Raw genomic sequence first — 16,508 nt, 5'->3', positions numbered from 1 at the left:
GACAAAGAGAGTCCAGCTGAATCCATGAAAGCAATAATGCCTAAATATGCTGCTTCCACTCTTTGTCGGACATTCCAATTGACTTATCTCCTATTAATAATACACTCGGGTCTCCCCCTTGCCCCCAATTCATTAGACATTTAGTTCAAGAAAGGACTTGCACATATAACTTATTAGGAGTCAGAGTAAATGGCAAAATAATCACACTCACACTCAAATGAGCAGCGCAGGCTCGTGTTAGGACAGAGCAGCCCACACCGTTCGGCAGGTGAACTATTCCACAAGAAAATAAGTTCCAAACTACTTCAAAGAAACTGACGCCCAAGAGGACACTGCAAATGATACCTTGTCTATACAGACAGTCAAACAAGGATGAGATAAGGCTGGTCCATCTGCCGTATCTGGACAGAAACTTAGCGCTCACTATTTCATTGACCTGCAGAAGAGCCTGGTCCCTAACGCCTGAACTGATGATTAATTGATAATTGTTTTCTTGTAGGGATATTACAAAGGAAAATAACTCTTCTGAACTACTTTTAAAGGTCTCAAATTTAAGTATTTTCCATAGACATGAAAGTAGTATAAAATGCATACAATTTTTAACTACACTTGTCTAGTGTTAATTGAGTAAGGAAAGTTAACAAATGTATTTATCTTTTTGTCTTATCATTAGCTTGAGGATTTCAAAGTAACTTCTAAAGACAGATTATATTCCTAAGATAAGTAGTCAATGATTTCAGTGAGGCACACAAGAAATCTCTGGAGACCTGGGAACAGAAGCCAGATCACGTGAATCTTGAAGCATTCTCTAGCCACTAAGAAACACTGCTTAATTAATTTAGTTAATATTTACACTCTGCATAGGAAAACAGAAATATTTAAATGACTCTTAATGTAATGATACTGTGCTAATGACCTGAGCTAAGGACTTGTGATATTACTGAAGATTTGTGAGTTAATTAGAAAGGCATCCAATAAGTCTGCAGATCACTTCACAGGAGACAGATGCTCACCGTGATGATAACCAAGCTGAAATCATTAAAAATGAGGTCCCAACTTATTTGTGATGAACCTAAACAAAAACTAGTAATTAATGGCACAGATATCAAATGCTTGGGATGAACATGATTGGCTAATACAAGCCTTATAGCTTGGTCTGAAGCAATCTCAACAAGAGGAACATTTTTAGAGCAGCATTTGGTGTCCTCAACACAGAGCCCATCAATAGCTTCATTATTTTGTTAGAAAAGTTACATGACCCAATTAATCTTCGCAGGCAGGTGGTATTTCAGAGAGAAATTAAGTGTATTGCAGCTCACAAGTGAAATCTCTCCTTTCACAAGGGATTTCAGTTACTCATAAAATCTTCAGGTTGAGAAGCTTTAAGCATTTCAGGCAGCAGGAGACTAAGGGCTGTGATTTAAGTAATGCATCTTTTAAATCTTGATCTTTGGCTTCTTCCATAAATGTAACAACCTTTGAGATCAGGGAATACCTCTGTCATCCCCACCCTTAATTTTAGATGACCCTTGGAAGCATAATAGTCTTAGTGATGTAGACAGGTAATAGCAGTGCCAGGATCAGGGCTGTATCAGTTCCTTTGGTCAGTAATGATTGCAGTGGCTAGACACTAGGGTCATGGGATTATTCAGGCTGGAAGGGACCTCCAACCTCCTGCCCAAAGCAGGGTCATCCATGAGATCAGATCACGTTGCTCAGAGCTTTATTCACTTGGGTCCTGAAAACTTCCAACAGCAACTGCACAAATTTCCTGTGCAATCTCTTCCACTGCTTAACAATTCTCATGGCAAGAAAAGGTTCTCCAGTTTACGTATCTTTTGTTTCAAATGATACCTGTTGAATCTTCCACCACACATCACTGCGAAGAGCCTAGTTCCATTTTCTTGATAACCTCCTTATAGGTAGCAGAGGGCTGCTGTTCAGGTCACCTGAAGCCTTCCCTTCTCCAGGTTCTTTCAAGCCCACCTCCCTCAGCTTCTCCTTGCAGAGCAAGTGCTCAAGCCCCTCACCATCTTGGTAGCCCTCCGCTGAACTCGCTCAAGTTAATCAATGTCTTTCTTGAACTGGGGTGCCCCAAACTGGACGCTATTCTAGATGCAGCCTAACAAGTGCTGGGCAGAGGGGACAATTGCTTCCCTTGATCCACTGGCTCCTGTTAATGCAGCCCAGGGTGCTGGAGACCATCCTTCCTGCTGGGGCACACTGCTGGCTCATGTTTACCTTGCTGTCTTCCAAGATGCCCAGACCCAATTCAGACAGCTGTTTACCAGACACCAAATCCCCAGCCTGTATAATTGCAAGGGGTTATTCCTCCCCTGGAGGAGGAATGAGTGCCCATTTTTCCTTGAATTTCATGAGGTTCCTATTGGCTCCTTTCTCCAGCCAACCTAGGTCTCTTTGACTGGCAGATCCAGGCTATCAACTGGTCCCACAGACCTGGTGTCACCCAAAAACTCGATGGGAGTGCACTTTATCACCTCCTCCAGGTCACTGATAGTGATGTTAAACAGGACAGGTCCTTGAGCACTGCGGTACTCCACTTGTTACCAACCTCTGTTAACCACTATCCTTTGAGACCAATTATCTAACCCGTTTGGTTTTTTTCCACCCATCCAGTTATCCATCCAGATCATAATGGCCTACACAGCACACTGCTTTTGGGATATGAATACCGATACAAATATCAAATTCATAAGGCTCAGCAATAAAATACATGGAAAATCCTTAAGCTGCCTGGATACTAGAAAATTTGCAGAGCATAGAACACAACTTCAACTTTTGACAGGTAGTTCTGAAAATCTGAACCATGATTTTATTATTAATAAATGTCAGTTATTAGCAAATGTTTGCTACTTTATATCCCAACTACATGCATTTAATTAAATGATGGCATTAGATGAGAAGAAAATAAGAAAAGGCTTATAATTAAGCTCAGTGAATGGTAACATATTAGTAATAAACTGTGAAATACAATAAAAATGTGATACATTCTGAAACTGTTAAGAAATTGGAATAATTTTAACCTTTAACTTCAATATGTGAAATAAAAAGTGCAACATAAGGACTTAGCCACACAAAACCCTTTTCAAAGAATTTGCCTTCTCCTGACCAATAAGCCTCTCATCTCTGCTCCCACAGAAACCAGATTCTGAGGCCAGTACATGTTCTACTGCATTTTTACACGACATTTTCAACAAAACCAGACACATTCATTGGACAGCTGGAGAAAAACTGAATTGCAGGTGGGAAAATTGTCCATTGAGCATTGTGAACTGAGGCATTTTCAAAAAGATGTCATATTTAAACTCAGTTACAAAATTTTATCTAGTTAAAAAAAGAAAAGGACATGTATGCGCTTGAAGTAGAGAAGACTTACCATATCATGTTGCCTGTTATCTTTCCCTGATACGATCAAGAAGTAGTTCCATGCCAGCAGCAACAACAAAGCCAGTGGTATCATGTAGAGCTCAAAGTTCCAGACCACAAAAAGAAAAAGCTAGAAGACAGAGCAGGAAAAATGTGATTCAAATCAGCATTACATTAAACTCTTGTGCACAGTTAAGACCAATAAATTAAAACAATTCTAAAGAAACCCACCTCTCCTTAGGCAGGAAAGTTTAACTGCTTTGCTGACTAGCCACTTACCTGCCTGAAACAACTGCTACACTTTCTATTGCTTCATACCTTAATTCTTGCAAAAGGAAAATTGATTTATTGTAGTCTAAGGGGAATATTAATTTTTCCCTCTTAAAATGATGTTTATGTGGACAAAATAAAGCAAAACGGCATAAAAATAAGATCACAATTTAAGACAGAAAAGGTTAGCTATTTCCATGGATAAAAATTAATTAGCTGTTTTGAAGAAAGAACTTGGTCATTTCATAGTAATGTCACACAAACAAGCTGAAGAAGTAAACATCACAATTAAATCTGAAAAAATGGTTTGCATAGAAAACTAGCCAAAAATCACATTAGAAGGGAAAAAACGTGCAACTATTTTAATAAAAGCGTAGTAAAACAGTACAGACCAAGGACTCATGGAAAATGGGATTAAAGGGAATGCTCAGAAGTCACCTAAGTCCACCCCTTTGAAGACGTCTCTCTGCAGAAGTGTTTCCCCAGAACGCCTCAAGTGCTGCCCGGTGGGAGGCTGCGGCGGCCGCGTTACCTCTCCCAGAGATGTGCGCCTGGGTAAGGGGGGCTGTTCCCCAGTGCTGGGGACACCGGGGGATGCCAGCCAGGAGAAACCCATCCCCTCTGCCAGCTCCGTACTGCGCGGCTCTCTGCCGCGGAGCTCTGACAAGCTTCACACACTGGACTTTAGCCTCAGCTCTGCCAGACTCATCAAGCGGTACAGAGATTACTTTTTTTGAAGCCTGGAAGTCCTAAGCATTTGTCAGAGCCTGTAGCTGTCTGGCAGAGATCCGTCCAGCTGGATACTGTTCACTGCTGGTGCTGGTACAAAATTATTGGTTTGCAGGAAAGAACTAAAAATATTTGGGTCAAACGACAACCATTTTACATCCAGTTTTCTCTAGGAACAAAACCCCCTTTACGGTAGCCAGCTCTAGCCATAACTTGGGTTTGTTTTCTTCTAAAACAACATAAACCAAATATCAAAGTATTAAAGAAAATCACACTATGTACCACAGCTGGATATAAACCCAGAAATCTTGCTAAGCCTTTTTCATCCAAATAGCTAAGTGTTTGAATATTTGTATTTTTAATACCTACTAAAATGAATGAATGTGGTGTGCCACAGAACTAGCAAACCTAAAGCTACGCCAAAACCTAGATAAACTAAAAAGGGTCTCATTTTTTCCAAATCAGTCACCAAGATGTATATAAAGCCGAGTAGGAATAAAATAGGGATTTTAATAGTCTTCTGCTGGATTTTTGTTTAGAGTTAAAACAAAATGCTCTTATCAAATACCAGCTCCCACATAAAAGAAAAAAAAAAAAAAGGTGTATTTTAAGTAATCTCTCTTCTCAGCCTCAGCTAATTTACGTTACCCCACTGGATGCTATATATATGGAAGCCCTGTGAGACTGCAACACAAACATGATAAATACTGAAAGAACTGAAAAAGCCGTGTGTGTGACGTACATAAGAGGATATCAGCACTTCTAACAGTTAATATTTCATTTGAAAGAAAACTACCTTTTTTAGTTTGTTTGGCTTAAAAGGAAATCTGTTAGAAATGGTAACGAATAAGAAGCAAACAACAGCTCACGGAACTTGAGAGTTCGTCTATGAGCGTTTGATGCGGTAAATCTGATACAACCAACTCACAACAGAGTTCACATCTCAAAAGAAAAGAAAAAAACCCTGGCACCCTTTACCTCCAGGAACGCTCTGAGTCAACGGATACACGCTGAAGGGAGCTCTGGAAGTCGGCAAACAGCACCCAAGTATCAGAAAAGCAAATTCTAGAGATTACTTTTGAGAAATGGTAATGCATACAGCCTTTCTTATGGTCCCGTCTGAACTTTGGTTAGAAAGATGGAAAGAAAATCAAGTCATATCCAAACAATCCCTGGCTCCAGAGAAAAGAAGCCAGCAACCTAGACAGACTCAGGAGATATGGACCTGACTGGAGAGTGAGGAACATGGCCATCATGTACCCTGTACTCCAGAGTTCCCATCCAAACACTCCTCGTTTGAGGTTCCTAAGTACCAAATGATCCTTAAGAGTATTAATTCCTTACAGTACTGTACTCTGTAGCCACTAAAGCATTACATTAAGATATTACCACTTTACAACTTGCATGGTTGTCTTTAAAAAACGTGGATATTACACCTGCCATCTCCTGTAGATTATTTTGCTGACCTGACAGCTTCGTTTCCAGCTAGTCTGGCTGAATTTTAACCAGTTCCTCCTTTCAGGCACCTGTCTCAGCCAGGCACTAGGAAAACAGGGACGAGTATTTGCAACACAAATGAGATGTGCGCTGTGCGAGACCAGCACAGCGATGGCACTGCAAGTGAAATGGCCTGTCTTCCCCAGAGGAGAAATGCACTCCTGAAACACACATGGGAGAAAACAAGCAGATTCCCAGTATTAGACAAAACTTTTAAGTAAACATGAGCAAACCCAGAATGTGGTGCAGAGCAGCAAGAAAAAGCAGGGACTCAGTTCTTAGGCATAAAGGGGCTGAAGGCTGGGAGAGCGAAGAAGGGAAGTGGTATGTAGAAACCTCAACTTCACTTTCCGCACGAAGGGGAGGAAAACCTACGTAACCATCCGTTAAACAAGTGTAGGGGAAAAAAAATAATCCAGAAAAGCTAAGGAACAAGTATAAAAGGGCAGTTCTGGGACTTGTCCATGCCTATAAAGCATCCAGTGGAACATGGACTGTATCTGTTACGATCTCTTCGAAGGAAATAATGGCTCTAACCGTCTAAAAAAAGGATCCTCATCACTACTGAAACAAGCCAACTATTTTAAGGGAGGAGTGGGAGTCTCAAAGGTTACAGTTTAATATAGCTGCCATTTCCTACACAGAAGAATATAAGAGAGGACTTTTTTTCTTCTCCCCCATGAGATCAAGATTTTCAGAGTCACAGGCATGAACTGGCCATTTACAACATCATATCAGTTGATACTCTTAGAGAGAGACACAGGAATTAAATGATCATTCAGGGAGACACATGACACTATCCCTGGTGTACAACACTTCAAAAAATAATTTAAGTTAGAATATTGAATATCCTATTCTTTGGCAAACTACAGTATATTTTAAAAAGAAATCTCATCCAAAATGATTAACACTTCCTACTGTTCAGAAAAAAAGCCTGCCCTTTCAGACTAGCAGCTGTGGATCATTAGCTTTCCAGTGATGAGATGTGTTTGATGAGTATTTTTCTTTCTAATTAAGAGATGAGATTCTCTATTTGACTGTCTCTTCAGACAGAAGTGAAGAGAAAGATTTCTGCCTATGTGGAAAGGCCGTATTCTACAGAACAATTATTTCAGATGTCTTTTTATCTACCTCCACCCAATTTCATTTCATTTTTTAACAGAACCCTGTTTGCACCCACAGGCTTCACAGCATTAACACTTGCATTTCCCAGGTCTTTTTTTTTTTTTTCTTTTTGCTTCCGTTTTGACTGCGGATTACCTCCAGGAAAAAAAATGAAAAGGGCTTGACAGCACGTTGGCCTTTCGGCTGTCCTGGGCTTCTGCTGGCGGTGACGGGGAAGTCTCTGTCGGTGAGCCGCCAGCCAGCCCCAGGCTGACACAAGAGCCTTTGAGGTTTGCATTGGCAGCACCCAGCGTCATGAGCTGCGACGTTCTGGGCTGTACAGTGAGGTACGGCCATTCCCACCGCCGTCGTGTCACACAGGGCATGCCACGCGCACCGCATCCTCCTCTTCGAGTTGTGGCTTTCTCTGATCATTTTCAAAGAGGATCCTTATGGCCTCATTTACATATTACCTATATCCTTGCACTATATGCATTGCCTAACTCCTGATTACCCTGGAAATGCAAAAGTTGGCTGCATGGCGTTTTGGCACAATCACAGAGCCCACGTCTGCAGCTCCAAACAGTGTGCTCTCATCACAACATCATCCGTTCACCCTTTGAGCTTAAAAGGACAATTGTATTTCCCGAGGCTTTGCCCCTCGGATGTTTTCTCAGAAGACTAGACAGAACGAAAGATCACCCACATGTCTGCATGGTACAGACTGTCTACTAAATACTGCAGGTTTTAAGGCTCCAGCAAAATCCTGCATCTGTACTATGAAACACTTGAAAATACTTTTTGTTGTACCTTGGAGAGTCAGTACCTTCTTCCATTACAAAATTAGTCAGTTACCTTCGGTGATCACAGCTCCTCTCATCTTGTATGACACTTCTATTAAAAAAATTAAAAAGGAAGTATTTCTTCTAGCTGTATCAGATCTCAAACACGCTAGTATTAATGTAAACACATATGGGAATCCATTTCAAATGCAGTGCCTTCATTCAGGTAAATCTAGAAGAAATGTGCCTTTTGAACATATTCTAAAGCATCCTCCAACAGTTTTTTTTCAGCAGTCTTGCAATTTCAGTTCCAATTACCTGAGTGCCAGGAGGAGATGCAGTCTGAAAGTTTTGAGTCTAAAATGCATTATCTGTTACTCTGTTTCTTTAAAGAGGCAAAAGTCAACTTGAAAATAGCAAAAGCATGGAATGTGTCAAAAAAATACAGAAAAAATTTCATGTCATTCCTGCCTGCATTATTTTGACAGATTTGCAGTGCAACCTTGGATTAGTGTTGGTTCTCTTTTTTAAATGCCTAAGGTCTTGGCAGTCTGAGAAATGCTGAATAATTAGCATTTTTGATCCTCTAAGAACTTTTCCTTTAACTCAGAAACAAACTTAAAGGATCACTTGCATCTTCTCTCTCTTCACTGGAATCGGAACATTCCAGTTCACTACAACTTATATTTTTTACGCTCATTCTTTCTATTTATTTCATGTAGAAAGAGAAAATGGGAGATACTTCCATGACAAATAATACTAAGATTATTTCAGACCCAGTCTCGATGAGGCTTTTGGTGTATTGAAAGACCTATGGTAGGTCCCGTTAGAGCACTTGGGTCCCCTACCAAAAAAAACCCCAAACATTTCTTCCTAGGTAGGACACTTCTGGTCATGGTTTTTACCTGTTGATAACCTGTACAACAATTCCAGGGTTCTATTTCACCTCACTGCTTGCATCTAAGCACGCTTATTAAAGAAACAGGTCTGACAATTAGATGCAACTCACCTGATGTGCTTCAACCCACCCAGCTTATTTTTGAAACACTTCCACAGCTAGACTTCATCTCAACAACCTTCATGATGATACTATTGTCATAAGCTACCTGAATCTTTACAAGATCGTCAGCACCAATAAAATGTTCTAGCTAAAAGCTTGAAATTTTTAATTTTTTTTACTTTTCCCCTTGCAACTTTTAACTGACATTTGACATCATATCCCAGAAGCGCTATGACTTTGCGTTGAGAATGCTGACAACGCCAAGAACGCAGACGCCAGAGCACGAATGCAGCACCACTTTCAACAGATGAATTCAACACATGAATTACTGATATAAAATTCAGATCACTGTAACTAGTTTCACGTGGCAAAAGTTAGGTGGAAATACAAATGACTCCCCCCTGCCCGTACATATTTACAAAATGTGGAATCTCTGGGGATATTTTTTTTCCCTTCACTCAGGAGTTTCTGAGCTGCACTATTACAGCCGCAGGGGTAGTCCCCAGGTTAAAATCAGAAGGGCGAAACGCGGTTCACTGAGGCCATTCCCACAGACACAGCCTCTTGCCATTGTCAGGGCACTTCAACACCAATTTGTTCTCTCGGACTACTAAAATGCAGACAAAATAAGAGAAATGGACAGTCTTTTCCCTATGAGCAGAAACACCTGGTATCAAGTAACAGATGCCCAGCTTGGATACTTTAGATCAAAGGCCTGTCTGAGAACGGGGCTGTTTTAGGCTCATCGAGCCTCCGTCCCTTTGTAATACTGCATTTTCTGAACAATACCCAACTGTGCACTGAATGACCCATGTGTTTGTTTCGGCAACATTACCTAGAAGACTGTTCTACACATTAATTATTTTCCGAGTAAAAAAGTGCTTTTAATGCCCGTTCACAGATTGATTTTTCTTTGCTCTAATATATAACTCTTGGGCTGGCCTATTCTTTTTAGCACAGTTGGGCTGAGTGGGGTAGTCACCAGCTGTTAAGATTCAAGCCATTTTGTAATTCAAAGTGTCCAATTTTACTCTGGTTTTTTTTTTTTTTTTTTTTAAAAGATGCAATTTGGGCCTCTCTCCATTGCACATACCTCTTCTCATCCCAGAAATCAATCCCGTCCTTCCCAATGTTAAAATTCCATTTCTGGAATGCCATTTCTGTTGGAAGTGTCATACTAGAAAAAGATACTTCTAAAAAGTACACTTCATGTAATTATTTACTTTTCTTTGCACACAAAGGTCTATGTCACAAATCTATGTTTTTGTTCCTTTAACACAAAAATTTGGAAACTGGCAGATTTCTCCGCTGTTAACAATCGCACGGCTATGAGGGTGGGACTGCAGAAAGTGTAAATGTATGTGTCACTTTAGATGAAAAATCTAAAGTGTCGACTTTGTGAGAAGTGTAAAATCACAACATGGATCATGCTAGGTAAGTACAGCTATTTACACGTAAAGGATTGCCCCCTTCCCTTCTTACGGCTTGAGCCACTGAGTAGGGGCTCACGGGCTTTGGACCTGCCTCCTGTTCCTTCCAAATTCCCGGAGATTGTAAAATCAAATTGTCTGTCAAAAGTTATTAAGCTGGGTATAGGGAAAAAATATTGGGTATCTTCTTTAGCTTACTGAGAATGGCTTCGCTCACCAATGTTTAAGCTGTGCCCTCTTTATTGGTACTAATGAAAAACTAAACAACCCCTCCTCGCTATTCATTCACAAATAACCACCAGCAAAAAAAATGGACCATTAGGATATTAGGAAGTCTACCCATTGAAAAAGACCACCGAGCTGGACGCAGCACTGCAGGAGGGTCTCAGCAGAGCGGAGCAGAGGGGCAGAATCCCCTCCCTCGACCTGCTGGTCACGCTGCTGGACACGCAGCCCAGGACACGGGTGGCTTTCTGGGCTGCCAGCGCTCATTGACGGCTCATGTTGAGCTTCTCGTCCCCCAACACCCCAAGTCCTTCTCCTCAGGGCTGCTCTCCATCCATTCTCCACCCAGCCTGTAGTTGTGCTTGGGATTGCCTGGGGTAGCTGCATCAACAGACTGGATTCTCTGATGTCGTGGAGATGTCAGCTGTTCACACAGAGATACCCTTTGCTGAGTCTGCCTCTTCTCTCACGGCTGAAATTAAGGTTGAATCAAACAAACTTTCTGCTGCTTCTGGTTTTTTTTTTCTCTGTTCTTAAAAATATTCTGGTATGTTTTGGGGTGGGTTTTTTTTTGAAGAAGAAGAGACATAGGCACCAAGGTACAAGATAACAGAAGAATCACCAAGAGGCAGGGCCACTGCTTTTCAAAATGATAAGAACATACATGTCAACATTCAAATTTCCCTAGTGTTTTCTTTAAAAATATTTTTTACATATTAGGAGAGATTTTATAAGGTGCCACTTGCCATCAACTATCACTTGATATCAGCTAACTTGGTCTATTTTAACTTGGCTTATTTTAACTTTTCAAGACCATCAGTCAACCTTAGTAACCTCTCCAGGCTGGTTTTCATACTTGTAACTGATGATCTGCTTAATTTTATTGTTCTATGATGTCTGGAGTATTGGTTGGGTTTAACTGTAAAATAATAAATAAATAAAACCCTCGGATTTTTTGGCTTTCACTGACCAGCTTTCCTTAGGTATATATGGCCTAACCTGCAAATTGTTCACACAATCTAAGAAAAAGTCTTTTTACCTTTTAATCTACTTCTTTGTAAATAATTTTTAATGAAAACTAATACATTTCAGCTACCTTACCACTCTTTGCAACTTCATCTCCCAGTCTGACTTATAATTTTCTAATTTTCTCCTCCACTGATATCAAGTCTTCTCCCCCAAACTTCAGTTCTGAAAACTTACAGAGTTCTGTGTAGCATCTCTAGCAATGTGTACCTGTTTCTATTTGCAACTTTAATATTAATCCTGGGCTGATATTACCAACTTCTTGTTTCTTTTCAGTGTCTTACCCTTTCCCTATGGGCATTGTGTAGTATTGCACCCTTCCACCCCAAATGATCTGTTTAACGTTATTTAGGTGCCAGAGATATCTATATGTTAGCATGCTAGGTATATATTTTTCTTCAATATTTATCAAGTGTCTAAACTTTCTTGTGCAGAGTAAGATTTTAGGTTGTAGAAATGAGAAGTCAGCAGAGAATACTAGTTTAGACAGCAGAGCAAAAGGCAGCTCCAGGTGTTTGAACAACCTGAATTCTGTAGTTATAAGACCGTCCCTGGGCTGAGGCCACTGAGACAAGCAAGTATTTTTAGTTCCCTGATAGGATAGGTATAATTATATTCTGCAATGCTTTCTTTAAAGAAAATGCAAAATAATACTCTCCAAGTTCATTTTTAGCTTGCAGTTTTCTCTAGGAGTCTACACTAGATCCCAAGAAAGCTAAAGTATGTTCACATACTTCTAGGTAAAAGTTAAGAATTGGCACTATAAATAAAACAATGACTTCTGCTATTAGCATAAACAGTACAAACTCAAAACATTTCAGTGACATAAATACAACAGTAGATAGAATACATGAAATGTAAGCTACCCTGTACATTTTCAGGTTGACTCTTTTTATGGCAAAACACAGCACAAAAGGAGTGGAAAGATGGCTATTAACAATCCCTTTACAATTTGGTAGAATCAGTCATGAATGAATAAATAAAAATAACTAAACCCAAAACTAAGATAGTTACTACTGTATCACCACTCAGTCTTTGGCTGAGTTGACTTCTTCATGCCTCTGCTAAACCTGGAGCACTGCAAAGCTCCACTCAGGTGCATGTGAGGAGTGGCACCAGATTCATACAGCATTTCCTGCAAGCCCGTCATCCTGAACGGTTGGGAGTTGCCCAAGAAATGGATCAGATACCCGGTTAAGAAACATGCCAGTCACACCTACTGACAGCTGATGCTCTTTGACTCTTGTGAAAGGTTTCCATCAATACCCACATAACTGCCCTGATTAATGAGGGCAAGCACAAGACTGACATCTCGGAGAAACCAGAGGTGCTGCATGAAGAAAAAGAATGTCAAAGGTAGACTTGCAGGACAAAACTGAATTATTTTTGTTAAGAAACTAAAGAAAAGAACCATTACATTCTGGCTAGAGTTAAGTAACCGTTCATATAAGGTTCTGGAAAAACAGAAGTGAGCTGAAGGCTGAAAGGTGGACAATGTTCAGAAGTTCATAGCAGTAACAGCAAGTTCTATGGACACCAGTAAGCTAGACAGGGCACAATCCATCCAAAACAAAGAAAAAGCATACCACATAATTAAACAGCCTACAAAAATTTTTGAGATTTTTAATCTGATTTTTAAGATTCACTGTTGCCATGTTGCCAGATATGTTGAAAAATAAAATTTTTAATCTATAATCTCTAATGTAATTTGTCAAGCCAAACAAATTCAACAAAACAAGATTTTCTTTCTTATGATTCTAAGTGGAAAACTGTTTCCTGCTGCTTTTGTTGAGATAATGCTTCTGCAGGGAAAAGTATATTTTCATGCTATTAAAAAACAAACATGCCCTTCCAATTGTTTCTCTGTAATAAATTTAATTATATTTGTATTTCCACAAACTACATTAAATCATATCTAGCACAGAGAGGTGTGCCCTGGCAACTTTCCTGTTGTTTTTATAGTTACTTTTTCCAGCCAGCAAATGCTGCAACCCAAGCTGTCTCCCTTTTTACAATCATCTCTCTCCATGCTGCGGTAGCTTGCAGGAAGTGTGGTTGTGCACTCCAGATATACGATATTTCACAGAATCTACCTCACCTTTCAGCAGTTCATTGTTTCAGCAACATTACGCTTCATTTATTTAGACATCTGCCACTCCAACATGTTTAGCCGCACTTTAACATAGAAATGTTCCACAGCTCCAAAAGAACATTTATTGAGCCAGCAGCATCATCAATAACGTTTACAAACCAGTGAAGAACAGTACATTTTATAGATGCTCATTTCAAAGCACATCCTTAAAAGGTGAATAGGGGAATGCAGAGTATTTTATTGGTATCTACAGAACAGTGTATCATCATTCTTAATAGCCGTTGCTACGTTCTCAACTTTTTTGCACAATAACGTAGCAATGAGAGCACCGGTGTCAAAGCAAGGACAGATTTTGTGTGTGTGCTTTTAAATGGGCTACACACACCAGGGAGAATAATATTCTCCTTGAAAGGACCAAACTCTGGAATTAGCCATTTCACAAATTTAAGCGATCATAACTCAAGACTTGGAATTAAACACATGGTTTCTATACCTTAACAGCCTATTCAAGGCTCATAATCTTCCAGTCAAAGCAAAACAGCTGAATATGGTATTACAGAAGTTCTCGTTATTAAGTTGCCTACCACTTCCCATTCTAAAAGAATTTTTGCAATTTTATAGAAGTTCTAATGCATTTATTAATAAAGGGTCTCTGAAACACAACCAGAAGCTGTCCTCAGGGCAAAAGGAGGACATTTTCTTTCCCAAACACAAAATCACTAATGCTTAGTTGATTTACACACTTGTGAAAAACCCCACTACCCTACTCACTTTTGTGTTGCCAGCAAGCCAAAATAATAATGACCTTGAAAACCCAAGATGGAGACTTGACCTTGTGCTTCTCATAGTTGAAGCAGATGAAATATGCATGGTATAAGGACTGACCTTATATTTGTACTCACATACAGCAGAGCAGACTTGAGTTTTGAGCAGACCTTCCTTCAGAGGTCATTCCTCTTTCCCTGCCTTCCCAGTACTTGACTTTCACCCAAGCTTTTGCTGACATCAGAGGGAGGAAGGCAGGGGCAGTTTCAGCTGGGATTTTAAAAATCCTATAGGGTACTGTGGAATTGACCTGCCACGTTGAAGTAGACTGATGGTTTGTGAGCAGGCCTGGGCTCTTCAGAGCTGCGGCTCAGTTTTTACCACTTGAGGTAACACTCTGCATAATGGCAGCGCTTGGCCAGCTTCACAGGAGTGGCTAAATGCTTTGCTGACGCTCATCAAAGCTATTTGCAAGACTCAGGCGTTCAACTACCTGTTCTATAGGAAAGTCTATTCCAGCAGGTATAGCCCTCTCTACCCTTCTACTGCTCACTCTCACCAGACCTCTGATCAGCTCTGATTGACATCCTTTCCTTATTTTCTGCCTATTCTGTCTTTACCTGACTCCCATGGGAAGGAAACTCTCCTCTCTTACTCTTGTTCTTGCCTCTTCCGAGATGGTCATGACCCTACCTTGGCCCCTTCCCCATCCTTTCTAACGGGATGATTTTCCATTCCTTTCCTCCTTCCCTCCCCAAAAACCCTAGTTTCAAGTCAGGATCCCTGTTCCTCTACCTGGCCCAGAGAGGAGAGAGAAACATGGGGGAGTTTCTAGCTCTCAATTCCTGCATGTGTCCTTCCCCTGCACTGGCTCCAGAGGACCATTTGCAGCCCTCGGTGCTTCAGGATGGAGCACCAAGGCTTCCAGGAGGGGAAAGCAGCGTATACGAGAAGATGGTAGCCAGGCGGAGATATTTAATATCTCACAACACAAGGGCAGGGCTGCCTTCAAGAGCGGGCCAATATGTGTCAGTGCGCAGGCAGACAACAATGGGCAAACCACTGATGTCAGAACTTGACCCCTTTTTAGGAAGTCTTGGTAAGTTTAAAAATAGAGGAATACATCCTCAAAATGGTTGCAAATATTTTAAGATGAACACAAACATAATTTTTCTAATTCAGAAACAAATAAACTACATTACTACGTTGGCTCAATCAAAAGTTTCAACCTTTGACAAAATCAAAGGCAACAGAGGAGATTACAGACAGATCTTCACTGCAGAGAGCACTGCTGAAATAACCCATAATAAATATCAGGCAGAAAGAAGGAATTTGGGTGTATAACCAGAACTGGATCTGACTTATTGGACAAAGTCTCTATGGAGATCTGAGATAATCACAAAAGCTGTCTTCCTCATTAACAGTTTCACAGCTGCACGGTTCATCCAAAATAGAACAAACTATCAAGAGTCCCTTCTTACAGTCTCTCTTCACATCTTAAAAGCATGAAAGTTCTTCTTGGGTCTTTGAAAACCCTTAGTGAAATTTAACTAGTAAAGACATATTGGTGTCTGATTCCACAGTTTCTCTTTTTTTTGAAATACTGGTGAGGCAGAAATCACCGCAGGTGGAAGATACCTGTTATGGCACCAAAAATAACGCATACCAACTAGAAACAGAAATGAATGAGCTACAAATAAAGAGATAAATATAAATTACGTGTACACATAATTTTATATGTATGCACACACTGATACAACTATGTATTTACATAGCACAGTAATCTTTCCTCCGCACATTTTGTAATTCCATTTTTACACCTTTTACATAGGTCCTTTGAGCCACATACATCATTTAGTAATACCATTGTTGGGATAAGGTTTCATTGCTCAGTGCCTCATAAGATCATTTACATCTTTGCACAGTTAAGAAATGAGACAAAGTAAAAAAGCTGTCTACTACTTTGTACTCGTTCTGCCTGGGTGAAAATGATACATAACATTTACTCTTATTGAAAGGAAAACAACTCTAATTTTACAGACAGGGCTGGAAAAATTTATTTTGGTCTTATTCCTTTTGCTTTATTAGAGTGTCCTTTTTTCCTACATGATTTCAGAGCACATGAGGCAGTATTAAAAAGCCATGGGGTTTTTGTTTGATGCTGCATCTACAGTAAACTAGTCAGAAGTTAATTTTGGAAC

The 16,508-nt window shown here is 40.2% G+C and overlaps 1 protein-coding gene across 2 annotated transcripts in view; it reads right to left on the bottom strand.

The window, feature by feature from the left end:
• Positions 1 to 16,508, bottom strand: part of MCTP1 (multiple C2 and transmembrane domain containing 1) — a 284,428-nt gene that overhangs the window by 51,057 nt on the left and 216,863 nt on the right. For both annotated transcript variants that reach the window (XM_075740211.1, XM_075740210.1), the window contains one exon: positions 3,398 to 3,517. In XM_075740211.1, the coding sequence (XP_075596326.1) occupies positions 3,398 to 3,517 (120 nt within the window). The remainder of the gene's footprint in view (positions 1 to 3,397; positions 3,518 to 16,508) is intronic.

Source organism: Balearica regulorum, chromosome Z (assembly GCF_011004875.1).
Source record: "Balearica regulorum gibbericeps isolate bBalReg1 chromosome Z, bBalReg1.pri, whole genome shotgun sequence".
Classification (NCBI taxonomy): Eukaryota; Metazoa; Chordata; class Aves; order Gruiformes; family Gruidae; genus Balearica; species Balearica regulorum.
The sequence above is the reverse complement of the archived record's forward strand: the minus strand, read 5'-3'. Positions and strand labels throughout refer to the sequence as shown.